Source organism: Mus caroli, chromosome 4 (genome assembly GCF_900094665.2).
Source record: "Mus caroli chromosome 4, CAROLI_EIJ_v1.1, whole genome shotgun sequence".
Classification (NCBI taxonomy): Eukaryota; Metazoa; Chordata; class Mammalia; order Rodentia; family Muridae; genus Mus; species Mus caroli.
The window spans coordinates 111,306,969-111,323,114 of NC_034573.1; the positions used below are offsets into that span (position 1 = coordinate 111,306,969).

The window sequence follows — 16,146 nt, forward strand, 5'->3', positions numbered from 1 at the left end:
TCAAAAAACTCCTTAGCAACCTCTAGATCCCACATCTTAAGCAAAGGGCCAAAAGGAGTCATGGAAATGTTGTTTTTTTCCTTCCCTAGTATCTGTCATGGCTCCAAGCCACTGAAATGCAAGCCTCCAATCCACCATTCTTGCCAACTACCAACTTGATAATAAACCCTCCTAACCGAAGAAGGGCATTATCTTAAAGTCTGCCAGAACTCATCTAAGATGAACACGCTAGTATAGCGTTCTTGATGATGACACCTATTCATGCTAACTAAACAGCTTCCTAAGAATGAAATGAAGGAAAAAAATAAAGTACCTCCAAACACACACAAAGGCAAACATTTCAATTCATTTAAATTGATCTTTTCTACCCTTCTTATAGCCCAGGTTAGCCCTGAATTTGAGGGGGTAGGGGGAGAGAGGGAGGGGGTAGAGGGGGAAGAAGAGAGAGAGAATATGCCAAGGATGACCTTGTACTCTAGAACCTGCTTTCACTTCCCAAGTATATATCTGTTAGTTTGTTAGTTTGATGTTTCGTTTTGTTTTGAGATAGTTTCTCTGTGTAGCCCTGGCTGTCCTGGAACTCACTCTGTAGACCACGCTGGTCTCGAACTCAAGAGCTCCATGTGCCTCTGTCTCAGGAATGCTGGGATTAAAGGTATGCACCATCACTCCCATTTTATTGTGCCTTCCTTAATATTTTACTGAGTTACTCATTTCAGTGAAATACAGAAATTTAACACTAACCCTACAACTGAGGAAGCACTGATCATTATCACTGGAGGTGGTGCTTTAATATACACTAGACAATTTCCTCTAGGATCTTTACTAGTTTTTAGTTTTATTGTATTATATGGAGCAGGAGTCTTTACATCCTAAATCCTGATCCATTTCATGATATAACAGAATTTGTTTATATATTTCTTTTTTGTTTGTTTGTTTGGTTGGTTTTTCAAGACAGGGTTTCTCTGTGTGGCCCTGGCTGTCTTAGAACTCACTTTGTAGACCAGGCTGGCCTCGAACTCAGAAATCCTCCTGCCTCTGCCTCCCAAGTGCTGGGATTAAAGGCGTGCACCACCTGTTTATATATTTCTGATGGGTTGCTGAGTTGTTCCCAGTTTTGAGCTATTAAAAATAAGTTTGTTATAAATACAACATACAAATGAGTAAGTAAGAATGCAAACCCAGGAGTAGAATGGCCAAGTTAGAGTAAGTATGTGTTTAACTCTTGCAAATTGTTAAGTAGGTTTTTAAGAGTGATTACACCACCGTACATTCTAACCAGCATTCATTTTTAGATACCTTCTACACCTATACTGGCCTAATCAATTCTGGTTGATTAGAACATTTTTCACTGTGGTTTTAAGCTCTTACTCACAGATGACTAGTGATGCTGCACACAGGCTTAATGGCCATTACCTTTAAAACCCTTTGTATTAATTATAGAGGGGACACAGTAAGATTAGGCATGCTATGGTATGAGTGTAGTGATCAGCAGCTTTGCTCTTTTCTTCCACCATGGATTGAACTCAGGTTATCCCGTGTGTGTGTGTGTGTGTGTGTGTGTGTGTGTGTGTGTGTGTGTGTGTCTAATGTACTTCACCTAGCTAAGTCATTTTGCCAGGCCCTGCTATCACCTTTTAGGAGGGCTATTATTCAAGTACTTTCTCCATTTTACTTTTTAATCTGAACTGACCTAGACAATAGCTTTTACAAGATTATATACCACCCCAACACATGTATCATATACATACATACATACATACAAGATCATATGTACATATATACATATACAAGAGAGTGAGAGACAGTGTGCAGACACCATGCACTATAGTGGTTGGGCATAGTGGCACATACCTATAATCCTGGCACTCAGGAAAATCAAAAATTTCAGACCTAGAGTTGGAGAGGTGGTTAGGAGAATGTTCTGTTCTTTCAGAGGATCCAAGTTTGGTTCCTAGCACCCACTTATAATTCCAGCTCCAGAAGATCCAATGCCTTCTTCTGGCCTCCACAGTATGCATGTACATATGCATACAATATTTTTATTTATTTTATTTTATTTATTTTTGGTTTTTTGAGACAGGGTTTCTCTGTATAGCCCTGGCTGTCCTGGAACTTACTTTGTAGACCAGCCTGGCCTCGAACTCAGAAATCCACCTGCCTCTGCCTCCCAAGTGCTGGGATTAAAGGCGTGCACCACCATGCCCGACACAATATTTTTAAATAAGTAGGACTGGGAAGATAATTCAGGGCAGCCTGGACTACACAGAGACCCTGTCCCAAAATTAAATAAACAGTAAAGCCTATAAATCTTAACTTGTGTGTGTGGTATACATACGTGCAAGTGCATGCATAGGCCAGGGACTGATATCAGAGTCTTCCTGAGTCTCTCTCCATCTTAATGTTTTTTTGAGACAGAGTCTTTCACAGAACATGGGACTCAATGATTTGGCTAAACTGATTGAAAAAATGAGCTCCAGAAACCCACCTGTCTCTTTCCTAACACAGAAGCAGACCACCGTGTGTGGCTTTTTACATGGGTTCTGCAGAGGTGGACTCAGATTCTCCTGCTTACATGACAACCACTTTATCTACTGAGACATCTCCCTGATTCATGTGGCTCTGATTTCCCTGAATTTTACTGTGTCAACCAAACATGCCTCAGACTCCCCGTGATCATCCTGCTCCTGTCTATTGAGGTTGGAATTACAGGCTTATACTATCATGCCCAGATACAAATCTTAACTTCTACTTAACGTGCATCTGCACTTAGCTACACACTCCACAAGCATATGATCTGTATCTGTTTTGTACACAGCTGATGTACAGGGCATATAACAGGTCCTGTCACAGTTTAGGTGTTCAGTAAACATAGAAATGAGTAGGCATATACATTTCCACTTTTGTAGGTAAAGGAAAATGAAGAACTCATTGGCTTTATTAAAAATACTTTCAGTCCTTTGTATCTACACACCTTCCCCGCCTTTTTTGTCTGTATCTGGAAAACCTTTCTTCTAGGACAGTGGTTCTCAACCTCTATAATGCTGCAGCACTTTAATGTCCCCAGCCAGAAAATTAATTCCACTGCTACTTTGTAACTGTGATTTTGCTACTGGTGAGACCCACAAAGGGGTCTTGACTCACAGGTTGAGAACTGCTGCTCTAAGAGCTAGTGCCTAGATAATAAGAAAGAATTTTGAGAACTAGTATCATCGAGGGTTCTACAGACAATATAAATATTGACTTGCTAGGTTAAAATAAAGACAGGTGGATCTCAATGAGTTCAAGGTCAGCCTGGCCTACATAATGAGTTCTAGGCTGGCCAGAGTTACATGGTGAGGCCCTGAATCAATCAATCAATCAATCAAACAAACAAACAAACACAACAAAATAGTAAAGTAAAAAGAGAACAAAAGAAAACAACTTCAAGGAAGGCAGACAAGGAACAAAAAATAAGTATCTATGCAGTGAATGAGACCTTGAATTCTTTGGGGATTGTCTTTTCCCAACAGCTCTCAGTTTCCAACAGAAGTTACATCTAGAAAAAGGCAAGCACTGGATGACTTGAGCTTTGCCTCTGTGTAGGTGCACCAAGTAAAAGAGTGTGCTCCATCACTAAGCTGTGAAAACCTTGTGAGAACTGTAAACTAATAATCTTAGAAAGGAAATACCATCATTGTATCTACAAAGTATACCTGTGTTTCAACAGAGAAAGATCACAGTTACATATCAGCTTGGCAGAGGTCCATCAGTCCAAAGCATGGGAGAAGACAAGTTGCTTGCCCTAGTTTTACCAATGTGAGTCTGCATTACCTGAAGAGTACGACGCTTGTTATCCTCTGTGTGGATCCAGGCTCGAAGAGTCAGCTCAGTGATAAAAATCTGGGCTGCCTTAGCAAACAGCACAGGGGCTTCTGCACTGATCATCTGTAAGAGATTGTAGGCATGCACTGTTAACCACCAGATAAAGCATTCAAGCCAGTCAGCCTCTTGCGTTGATGCCAACCTTTAGACAAGAACTAAAAAATAAAGTGGTAGCCTCTGGAGCGTCCAGAGTAAACTAAATCCCCGAGTAGGAGTAAGACACAGCACCTATGACTGCCAGGTCAAGGCATGGTGTTTACTCTTGGCTTTCATCAGTGTCTCAGACCATGCTCCTTAGACACTTGGTTTTCCTGCCTCCACCTCCCAATGCTGGGATTACAGAGGTACCGGTGCTTACTCTCTTTAACCTTCAAAAAAAGTAGAATTTAAGAAAGTAAAGTGATGTAGCCATAGCTATAGAGCCAGCAGGTAGCGGAGTTTAGATCTGAATCCCAAGAAACCACTTGAGAAAAGACAATGAGCCTGGGCACCAATGGATCGGGATAAAATCTCATATTTCTCACTTTTCTGGTTTTCTTAAACTTAAAAACAAAACAAAACAAACTTTCGGTGTGACTGAGGGAAATAAGTGGGGGTGGCCAGTGTATCCAGCACAGTGCCTGACATGTACTAAGCTGTCTTAATATGTCTGACTTCAACCAAAGCTGTAAAGAGCAGCTGTAGATAGAGTTAAAGATATATAAGATGAGAATGGGGATCTTGGTTCTACCAACATAGGTTCATCTTTGTGCACACTTCTATAGCTGTGTAGTGTGTAGGCAAGGTGGCACATGCCTATAATACCACACTCATGAGGCAGAGACAGGTAAACCAAGAGCTCTAGCCAAACCTGGGCTATATAATGAGGTGACACCTGTCTTAACAAGACGCAAACAAACAAACTCACAGAAGCTAATAAAAGGTAAGAACTATATGAACTGTTAGTTTCCCTTGCAAATTCAAAGACTTTACACATTTTGAGAGGTAAAGAGTCAGAACTATTCTTCCCTAAGAATCATAATTAGAGGTAAACTTCTAGGAATAATAAAAAAAAAGGCCAGGGATTAATCCTTTCACAAGTACGATTCACTCATGGTTTGTTTGTTTTTAAAATAATCAAAATATCAGAAAGGTGCATTTGGTAGTTTGGAGTGAAAATGGCCTCCATAAGGCTCATATATTTAAATATGTGGTCCCCAGTTGGAATTCTTTGGGAAGGATTAGAAGTGTGGCCTAATCCAGGAGGTATGTCACTGGGGGCAGGCTCTAAGGTTTCAAAGCCTGTATCATTCCAGTCTCTCTACCTGGTGCTTGCGTTTTAAAATGTGAGCTCCATTCACCAACAACTGAAGTGGGAGTTGTCCCTGAATCTGTTGCCCGCCTGTGGATCTCATTCCCTTAACTGGCCACCTTGTCTGGCCTCTGTGGGAAAGAATGCACCTAATCCTGCAATGACTTGATGTGCCAGGGCAGGATGAATACCCAGGGAGGGCCTCACCCTTCTCCGAGGAGGGGAGTATGGTGGAGGGGCTGCAAAGGGAGAACTGGAAAAGGGGGCTGCAATCAGGATGTAAAGAAAATTAATTAATTAATTTTAAAAAAAAGTGAGTTCCAGCAGGGAGGTTATGGTGAACACCTTTAATCCCAGTACTCAGGAGACAGAGGGAGGTGGATAGCTGAATTCAAGTCCAGCCTAGTCTACACAGAGAGTTCTAAGACAAGTTAGGGCTATACAGAGAAAATTTGTCAGAGGGGAGAATAAAACAGTGAGCTCCTAGCAACTGCTTGTACCATATCTACCTACCTGTTGCAAGCTCCCTGACTTAGGGAACATAGATTCTAGCCCTCTGAAACTATAAGCCCCAATAAAGCCTGTTATAAACTGCCTTAGTCACACTCTCTCATCACAACAACAGAGAAGTAACTAAGGCAATGCAGTATTATTTGAAATTTCTTGTAGCTCAGGTGGTTTGAGACTGTAGCAAGTGCTGAGAGGAAAGCAGCGCTCTGTTGAGCTGATGTATGCAAATGTTTACACTGTGAAGTGCAAAGAATCAGGGGTAGCACCTGATCTCAAAGCAAACACTAAGTATCTTGGAGGAAAAAAATTCCATGATATCCCAATTTTCAAAGAAAAATCATTCAATAACTAAAACTGTTTCATTTAAAGTTACTTCTACTTTAATTAAAAGCCAAATAAAAAACATAAGTAACATAATATTTTTATTTATGTTAAACCTTGAGCTATAGGGGAATAATCAGTACCTATAGTTTTAGCTCTAATATGAACCTAATATAAAAATAATGTGAATTCACCTTCACATCTTCATCCAGTTTCATAATCTTCTTAATACGAGCCAGTGGGAGTTCCTGTACTCGGAAATCTTTCTGAAATGAGCAATAAGAGGCACATGAGTGTGGAGTGGGCAACAAAGTAGCTGAGCACAGGCACTGGCAGACAGACTGGGACAGAGCCCAGCTCAGGAAATGCAGCAAGGAAAGAGGGACAGATAAATTAACAAAACACACGCTCTAAACAAAACTCTTCCTCAGCCCTTGTAGAGCTCCAAACTCTCAGACTGCACTCATGAAGGAAAGTCAACCACTAACAGGATCTTTGCCTCTGCTTAGAAGAAGTTCATTTCAAGCATCCCCTCTTCCTTCCTTTTCTGGAACCAAGTTACTAATCTACAACAAGCAGATTAAAATAAAATTTCTCCTCCAAGGCATTCCCTGTCCTGACAGTTCTTTTGAGTTTGTCTGAGACAGGATCTCATTACTGGCCTCAAATTCACAGAGCTTTCCCTGACGTTGCTGCAGTTCTCTATTCTGTAGGGAACCTGAAAATGAGGGTAAATTCAGCAGCTGCCTTCTAGAATCATGACTGCTACTTATTTCTTAAACAGAAACAGGATAGGGAAAATACACTACACTGGCTAGGATTTAAGAAAGGACTTTTTGAGTGTCACCACTCAATTTATGTACAATTTAAGCCTCACCCCCTCTTGCTTTATTCTGAAACTACTGCTATTTTAACACATGTTCAAAAGTGGATATAATTCTAGAAATAAAAAATAACCTTGAAGAGAAGACATGGTGGAGTGCTAAAATCAGCAATATATGTGCTGAAGTTAGGTATCTCCTGAGTGTTCATATGGGCATGGCTCTCTAAACCCAGTATGATCACCTGGGTATCTATGTTATCATGTTATAGAAGGAGGAACTATTATTTGAATTAACAAGCACAAGTAGATTTTCTTTTCTGAAACAAACAGAAAACTCTATGTATCAAAGGCATTCTAGAAAAATATCACCAGGTTTCTCAGAATCCAGTGGCTGGTGGGGTGGGGGTAAGTGGGAGAGAGGCTTTATAGAAGAAAAAAATTAGGATAAACTATCTAAAAGATATGGTGGTGCATGGCTTTAATCCTAGCACTCAGGAGGCAGAGGCAGGTGATCTACTTGAGTTTGAGGCCAACCTGGTCTACAGAATGAGTTGCAGTTCCAGGACAGCCAGGGCTACACAGAGAAACTCTGTCTCAGGCAAGCAAACAAACAAACCAAAACACTAAACCAAACATAAAGTACAAGAACTGGCAGCATAGAGGAATACCTTCAAGGCAGAAACTTAAAAACAAAAACAAACCAAAAAAAAAAAAAAAAAAAGAAGAACCAAAAAACCCAAACGTCTCTCCATAGACCAACAAGCTTCCTGGCTATACTCAGCTCTACAAGCTCAAACATCACCTTTTGATCTTTTTCTTTCCAAATTTGGTAACATTCTCCATGAAGCCTCTACTATAACTAACCTTGGGAGTGGTAGAAGCAGAGATATCCAGGTTATTACAACTTAACCGGGAGACAGAAGACACTATTTCTAACCTTGCTTCTGCTCCTCTTTAACTCATTCCTACAGCCCAGCCTAACCTATGACACCTAAACTACGTGAATGTGCAACCCTACCCCTATTCTTGAGGAACTTGTGATTTGCCAAAGACAGTCATATCAAAAACATTATACAGTCTCTATCTTACACTAGAGAGTATAAAGTCCCACGGAGACACAAAGAAGAAAGTAACAGCTGTCAAATTGGGTCTAGGAGAAAAGAAGAGTTGGGAAAAATTCCACAGGAAAGGTAAGGTAGAAATTATGTGTAAGTGATGCAAAAGCTTGTGTTCTCACAGAGAGAAAGTAAGAACCAATCCCACCTGCATGCAGTGTGAGAAGTATGACCTGAGAGCAAAGGGTAGCAAGAGAAAGAGGGAGTTGGACTGGAGGCACGTTTTAAAATGTATAATCACTGAAATCTATCCTTTGCCTTCTTACTAGCGTAGCACATCACACAAGATGATAATGCTACTTACTCAAAAATACCAGAGGAAAGGGATGTAACTCTCAAAGTTCTCCCTGGATACATACAGCACATAAGAGTTAGCTCTCTTGCAAATGTACTGCCATTTGTCATTTAATGTCTAAGATTACATAACCAAAGCCCAGAGTTGATCTCTCTCTCTCTCTCCCCCCTCCTCCCAAATCTAAAAGCCTTTCTAGCCCACCGTGGCAGTCTGTAATCCCAGTTTTTTCTAAATGTCAATATAAAACTATCTTCTAAATATTTACATTAATACACAATTATTAATTCTGCTTTCAGCCTTGATCACAGAAGCTCTTTTTACAGTGAGTAATTTGTACTCAGTCAAGTGCTAAAAATAACTGACTGATGCGTATCTCTCCCTCAATGAGACATTTTATTGATCCTTCAAAGGCTCAGGGAAACTGTGGAAACAGGGTTAAGAAGAATGTAAGAGCTCAAGGACTAGGAGTGATGCTGTGGATGCTGCCTTCTGGATATGACATGGCTGCTGAACTCATGGACGGACAGCACCTATGGTTACGTATAGAAGACTTGGAAGATCAAGCCAGTCAACATTTCATCACGGACAAGAGGGGCTCATGTGGCTCCAACTCCAACTGGGGGGTCACTGGCAACTGAGGGCAGGAGGAGGGTCATTTTTCTTGGGAGTAAGGTCACTACTAGATCACTCAAGCTTCTATGGAAGACTCCACACCCATGCCCATGCAGGTAAAACTGGCAACAGTGACTTAGTTCTTTTTAAAAAGGCTATGAAGGTGAAGGGGAATGTTCAGGGAGGTCTAGAAGCATTGGGAGGGAAGATCTGGGGTGGATATGATCAATATACATTGCATAAATGTGTGAAATTGACAAAAGAAATTTTTTAAGATTTATTTTTTTGTACATACTCATGAATATCTGTGTATGTATATGTCACATGTGTAAGACTGCCTGAAGGGGCCAAAAAGGGGCATCAAATTCCCTGTAGCTAACCTACCCAACCTTTTTCTTTTGTGAGGTCTCATGATCCCCAAGCCTTGAAGTGTCCCTCTTCAAAAGGAAGTATGTGGGGGCTGCTGGAAAGAGCACAGCTGTTCTTGCAGAAGACTTGGGTTTGGTTCCCAGCACTACATGGCAGCTCACAAGCATCTTTAAGTCCAGTTTCACAGGACCTGAAGCCTTCTTCTGACATCTACAAGGACCACACATGTACCACCCATACATACATGCAGGCAACACAAAACACTTCTCTACATAAAAAATATTAAAAACATTTTTTTAAAGATGCACTGTGTGAAAAATAGATCATAACAGGGAGTTCTGTCAGGTGAGGTTAACTGTTCCTGACAACAGCTGAGTTTTCTAGACTTCCATTCCAGCTTTCTAGATACACATAAGAGCCCAAAGTAAGTTTGCAGAAAAGGAGATCTCTCTACTACAGCTTACTGAATCCCCATGCTGACTTAACATCAGCAGGCAGCGCTGTGAGAGTAAACAGCATTGACTCCTCCCAGCTGACTTGAGGAAGGACTAACCCAAACTCTTCCTCTGCTCTTTGGGAACTGGATGAGTAAACTGCAGAAGAGCATCTTTGAACACTATGGTGCTCCTGACTATGGTCTGAGAACTACACTTAAATTACTACTGTGTTACAGTGCCAAGTTTCCGGAGACTTGAAATTACTCAAGTTGAAAGCCAAAGAAAAGTCAGTAGTAGGTTCTAAGCTACACTACAGAACCCCGAGTTCTAAGTAACAGAAATCTCCTTACTAAGCTCACTGGGACACTCCAGAAAGTCACGATTCTCATCCTTCTGAAAGTAGTCATTCTAATGGTTGGCTTCATTCTAGAAATGTCTAGGGGAAGCTTTTGAAAATCAAGTTGTGTGTGTGTGTGGGGGGGGGGGGGGGGGGGGATTTTTGGGATAGCTTTGAAAATAAAAAGGAAAAAAAATAATTAAAAAAAAAAATATAAAAAAAACCAAAAAAAAAAAAAAAAAAAAAAAAAGAAAATCAAGTTGCCTGCACTCTGCTGCAAACCGACAAAATAGAACTCAGGAGTAGAATCCTGATATCAAGATTTTTTGATTGGTTTTTTAAAAATTCCCTTCATAACTATCATCAAGAGTGAAGATTATGGGTCACTCTGTAAGTCTGCAAAGCACAGATGTACAGAAAGAGATTATAGCATTTGGCCTATCTATATGGGTTGTTGTTGAAGAAGGGTCTCATCATGTAGCTCTGGCTGGTCTAGAACCACTATGTAGACCAGGCTGACTTTGGACTCAGAGATATACCTGCCTTTAAAAAATACCCAGTGCTGGGAATAAATGAAGCTACCATGCCTGGCCCAGTACCTATTTGTTTTATTTATTTATTTATCTATTTATCTATTTATTTATTTTGGTTTTTTTGAGACAGGGTTTTTCTGTATAGCCCTGGCTGTCCTCGAACTCAGAAATCTGCCTGCCTCTGCCTCCTAAGTGCTGGAATTAAAGGCTTGCGCCACCACGCCCAGCTCTATTTGTTTTTAAGATTTATCTTTATTCATTTTATGTGTATGAGTATTTTCCCTGCATGTATATCTATGCACTACGTAATTGCCTGCTCCCCAGAGACCAGAAGAAGGTGCTGTATCCCCTAAGACTGAAGTTATAGATGGTTATGAGCTGCTGCTATGTGGATGCTGAGAGCTGAATCCAGATCCTCAGGAAGAGCAGCCAGTGCTCTTAAATTCTGACCCATCTCTTCAGTCCCCAGGGTCTGTCTTTTAACAGTCTGTCAGTCTTCCATGTTCTTGCTTGGTTATATTTGGTCAATATAATTTGACTATCATGTTAGAAATGTCTTTGTCCAACCTAGAAGTGTTCAGCATGAAAAGATGGAACTTTAAATGACTTGATTACTAAATTACAGCTACCTGAAGGTTGAACCAGACATAGAAAGTCAGTCAGGGGAAGACTAAATTTCTCAAGAATCAGGATCCTCGTCATTTGTCCAATCTACTCCCTCAAAGACTAAATTAGCTTTCTCCTCTCCACTCTAAAGGTCCTGATGATTATAAAACTCAATGACAAGATGTCTACTATGACTTTACATGGTGCTAAATGCTTGTAATTCTAGTGTTTGGAAAGCTGAAAGGATCCCACCCTCACCCCACACACCCCATAGAAGTGACAGGGACAGAGGGTGGAGGGAAATCTGGATTTAAAAGAGTATGAAAACCTGTTATTACCTGTCCCTGGAGTCCAGGTGAACAGGAATATACAATGTAATCACTGAAGGACATGATGCTTTGCTAGACTTTGTAACCAACTTCATCCCCATCTGAGCAACTGGATTTATGGACAATTACAGAGCTTTTTAGAGTACAGAATAGGAAGGTCAAATTGAGATGAAAGATAAATTGCTATTGATTCACACTAAAATGACTAAGGACGGGTATGTTCAATACATCATGAAATATACCACCTGTCAAAGTACAGTTACTTGCTTTGGAACAACCAGAATCTCAATATAAACACACATCACTTTTACAAATAGTCCTGTTCTACTTATACTTGGATAATTTATGCATAATAGGGTTTTTTTAATCTGCTCAACATTTTAAAAGGATCTGACACGTTTGGGAAAGTCTGCTATCAATTTGATGTGGTGACACTTCTGTAATTCCAGGCTTTAGGAGCAGACACCGGAGGACTGCTGCAAGTTCAAGGCAAGCCTGGTCTACACAGTGCAAATCTAGACTGATCAGGGCTGTGTAAAATGATCTTGTCTCAACTCCCTTCAAAAGTCTAATATTAAGTACCACTGAATCCTGGAAAAATACAAATTAAGTGCTGACATGCTGCAGAGGCAGAGGTATAGTCAGAGGCCTGAGAACTAACTGCAGGCCTCACTCTTAGGAAACAAGCACCCCAGCCCTCTTATGAAAAATTGGAACTAACATTGCTCTGTACTAAGTCTGAAGGGAGAAGTCTGGCTCATTCAATTATTCATTATGCAGTTATTATATGTCAGTCATTCTTTCAAGCAGATGTTACAGCACAGTAGAGATCTAAGGAATTGAGATACATGGGAGACAAGTTTATTTAAGTCAATGGAAGAACAAGTAAAAACAACTTCCTTCTTTCATTTCTTTCTCTTCACCTACAAAACTAGAACCAGAAGGGTACTCGTATTGCACCAGCCTGATCTAAATCAAATAAAGCACATAAAATCAAATAAACATAACCACTAAATTATATACATGATGGCTAATCTTGGCTGTCAACTTTACTGAATCTGTTATCAACTAAAATACAAACTGCTGCGGTACTCCTGTGAAGGATTTTCTTGATCAGAGTATTTGAAGCAGGAAGACCCACTAAACTTGGCACTTTCTGGTAGCAGCCTACACAGAAGTACACGAAGGAAAGAACCTTTGCCTTTCGTCTGTTTGCCCTCACTGTTAATGGCTAGTTCATCTAGCTACAACATTTCCTCTGCTGATATGAGAACCAATTTCTTCATGATTCCAAGCAGGACTGAAGCCCAGCAGCCCTCTAGGCCTTCAACACCATTATTGGGTCTGACTGAGCAACTACCGGATTCTTGGATTCTCCACTGTTAAGACACTCACTGTTGGACTACCTAGGTTGCATCCTATAAGCCAATCTAATAAATTGTGTGTGTGTGTGTGTCTGAATCCTGATTATTAAAATTAAAGATTATCTTTCAAAAATCTGTGCAAAACACCCTAGACTTCTGACTTTATAAATTTCATTGTTATGCCCTCTGTTTACTCTATCTGAAACAGCATAGACAGAATACTGAAAAGAAACTTTTGGAAATCCATTATGAGCACAGGCCACTCAGAAAAGGTCCAGCCAAGCTCAATAATTCAAAACCCCCCTTATGTGAACAAACACCACCCAGTGGTATATTCAGAACATTAATTACCTCCATGCTAATACCTGATAAATACTCAATGGGTACTCACAGTACCAAGTTAGTTTAAATTTTTACTTATTTACAGTCTGTTTTATGAGAACACATTTTCCAGGAGGTCAATGATCTAGTCTGTTGAATGTTATTACTAGAGTCACAAAACACAGCACAGAACAAAGTGGGTAAAAATATGAATTTGTTGAGAAAAACAAACAAATCAATCTTGCTCACCGCTAACCCTAAGACATTAGCTCCATGTCAGGACAAACAATCTGGCATCTGCTTGGCCAGAATGCTGATGCTGCCAAGGCAGCAACGGCACAAGACACAGGGAGTTCCTTCCATACTTGCTAAGACACAATGTTTTCTGAAAATACTTCTGTTTTATCACACCTTTCTCTTGCTACTACCTCTGTACCACATACTGCATTCCTACCCCAATCTTTACCATACAAATCTTTTTGTTTTTCCTCTAAACCCAGGTTTTTTCCTCTAGGACTCCAGCCTTTGCATGTGCTCTTTTTGCTTCCTAGCATAAATCTATTTCCCCATCCAATCCATGTGGCTAATGGTCATATTTTAAGACCCAATAAAAATAAACACGCTATTCTTTTTGTTTGTTTCTTATTAAATTTTATCAAAGCTCAAGTTATCAGGTTGGTAGCAAGTACTTTAGCTGCTGAGACATCCTATATGCCATTGTTTAAAGCCTTCTCTAGCTCAACCAGAGAAAAACAGGCACTACACTGTCTCCGGGCCTCCCACAGTACATTCCCTTTCATTGCTTGAGGACTCACCACTAGTACTTTGTCCTTAAGTACTGAGTGAATAGCTACTGAGAAATATTACTCTAGTTGCAATTAGAAGATGGTAAGCTTCTTAAAAATGTGATTATATCTGATTTTTCTATGTTCATAGTTATCAACAGAAGAGGATTTTAGCTCAAAGGGACATCTGTTAGTCTATGAAGTTTGTTTTGGGGTTTTTTTTTATCACAGTTATGAAAAAATTGCTATTGGCAGTTGACTAGACCCTTAGAACAAAGATCCCATAATGCTGCTACTGAGAAACCCTAATCTAAGTATGTTTTAACTAAGTGTATCTAGTACTGTAAGTGCTAGCTCACAGCAGATCTCCTGCTGAATAAGCTGTTCAATAGTTTTTACCAAAATTATAGAAATTTGGTACAGTCAATAAACTAGGCTATAACTAAAGAAACAGGCTGAAACTACCATAGGAAGGCACAATCTCTGCTTCTCTCTATAGGCTAAAGCGCAGTTCCACATGAGCCTGCCTCCAAGCAGAACATCTAAACAGATAGCCACTGTCACAAACACACCTTGGTACTGCCTCCTACAAGTTAGATTCTATTTTTATTTCCCAACATACAGGTCAGGAATACACTACCCCTGAATATGCTTGAAAATAAAAGTGTCCGAGTCTTGTTTCTACTGATCTGCTTTAGAAGCTCGATGTTTTTCCTTACCACTGTTAAGTTTCGGATTTCTTCCATGACTCTGGGCCAGAAGGACTGGAGGCTTTGCTGGGCATCACTGCTGCTGGTACCGCCAAACCCTCCTTCTGTGGACATTTTCACAACTGAAAACACACACAGACACAAAGCACATTAGAAATAATAAAGTCATACTTTCTGACTGGGCTAGTTATTTATCTTTCCTCAGATGTTGTCACTGGTTTGTTTCATTCAGTGTTAAGGTCTGTGCTGTGCTGATAGGCTTTATTTATTACATCTTCACAGAAGACATTTGAAGCAAAACTTTCCTAGATTACATCACAGATTATCAAAAAGTTCCAATTTAGAAAATCAAGTATTGAGCCAGGCAGTGGCCATGTATACCTATAATCCCAGCAGGGAGGCAGTGGTAGGTGGATCTTTGTGAATTTGAGGCCAGCCTGGTCTACAGAGCGAGTTCCCGGACAGCGAGGGCCACACAGAGAAGGAGCCAGAGGAAGAGTAGTAATGTGAATCAGAAGTTAACTTCCCATGGGAATATCCCCACAGAATGGGAAGGAATTCTGTGGTCCAGTCTAATTCATAATTTTCAGCATCATTGTCTTCAAAGCTCTCTAAGTTATCCGTAGCTGCTCATACTCCATGCCACAGCCTGTAGCATAGGGGACTGATGATAAACACAGAACACAAGGCTAAAGGGTTTTGGAAAATAACAGTAATGGTTACATTTATTAATTTTTATTTATTTGTTAGACACTGAGACACTATTTCTCTGAGTTTCTGATGTTATTATTCCTTCTTATTGCCAAGAAATCTATCTTAAATAAAAACACTGAAAGTGCTAAAGGTACAACTGGTAATTAAGTGGGTAGTATGAAGTCTCTTGAGCTGAAACTGAGCACTCCCTAATAGCTTCCTAATTCCAGCTTTGCTTTGGCACAATCCCAAACACAGTACACCAACAATTAGAAGCTTTAAAGATAGTTGAAGCCATAATCCTACTACGTCTGAGGTGGAAGCAAGATGAGGAGTTCAAGGTCAGCTTTGGCTAAACAGTTTGTCATCCTGTACTACATGAAACTTTGTTTTGTTTTGTTTTTCTTTTTTTAAAGAAAAAAAGGGGAGGATAAGATGGTTCAAAGATATTGGTAACAGGAAGGAACTGCTTCTTCAAGTTGTCCTTTGACTTTCACATTTGTGCTGTAGCACACACACATACACAGAAAATAAATGTTGAGGGTTAAAGAAAAAAGATAGGTGAAAGAAGTGGTGGACTAAAATCATGATGAAGAGAGGAAGGTCTGAACCTACATTTTTCAAACTACTTTGTAATGAAGTAAGGCCTTGCCGGGCGTGGTGGTGCACACCTTTAATCCCAGCACACTCGGGAGGCAGAGGTAGGCGGATTTCTGAATTGGAGGCCTGCCTAGTCTACAAAGTGAGTTCCAGGATAGCCAAGGCTACACAGAGAAACACTGTCTCGAAAAATATCCACCCCCCCAAAAGAAAGAAAGAAAGAAAGAAAGA

At 40.2% G+C, this 16,146-nt stretch overlaps 1 protein-coding gene across 4 annotated transcripts in view; it reads right to left on the bottom strand.

Moving 5' to 3' along the window:
- Nfyc (nuclear transcription factor Y subunit gamma) overlaps window positions 1-16,146 on the bottom strand; it is a 62,971-nt gene that overhangs the window by 17,850 nt on the left and 28,975 nt on the right. For 3 of the 4 annotated variants that reach the window (XM_021160775.2, XM_029475913.1, XM_029475911.1), the window contains 3 exons: window positions 14,632-14,744; window positions 6,181-6,252; window positions 3,814-3,927 (listed from right to left, as the gene is read on the bottom strand). In XM_021160775.2, coding sequence (XP_021016434.1) covers window positions 3,814-3,927; window positions 6,181-6,252; window positions 14,632-14,736 — 291 coding nt within the window. In that variant the 5' untranslated portion in view covers window positions 14,737-14,744. The remainder of the gene's footprint in view (window positions 1-3,813; window positions 3,928-6,180; window positions 6,253-14,631; window positions 14,745-16,146) is intronic. The other variant, XM_029475914.1, reaches the window with a different exon arrangement.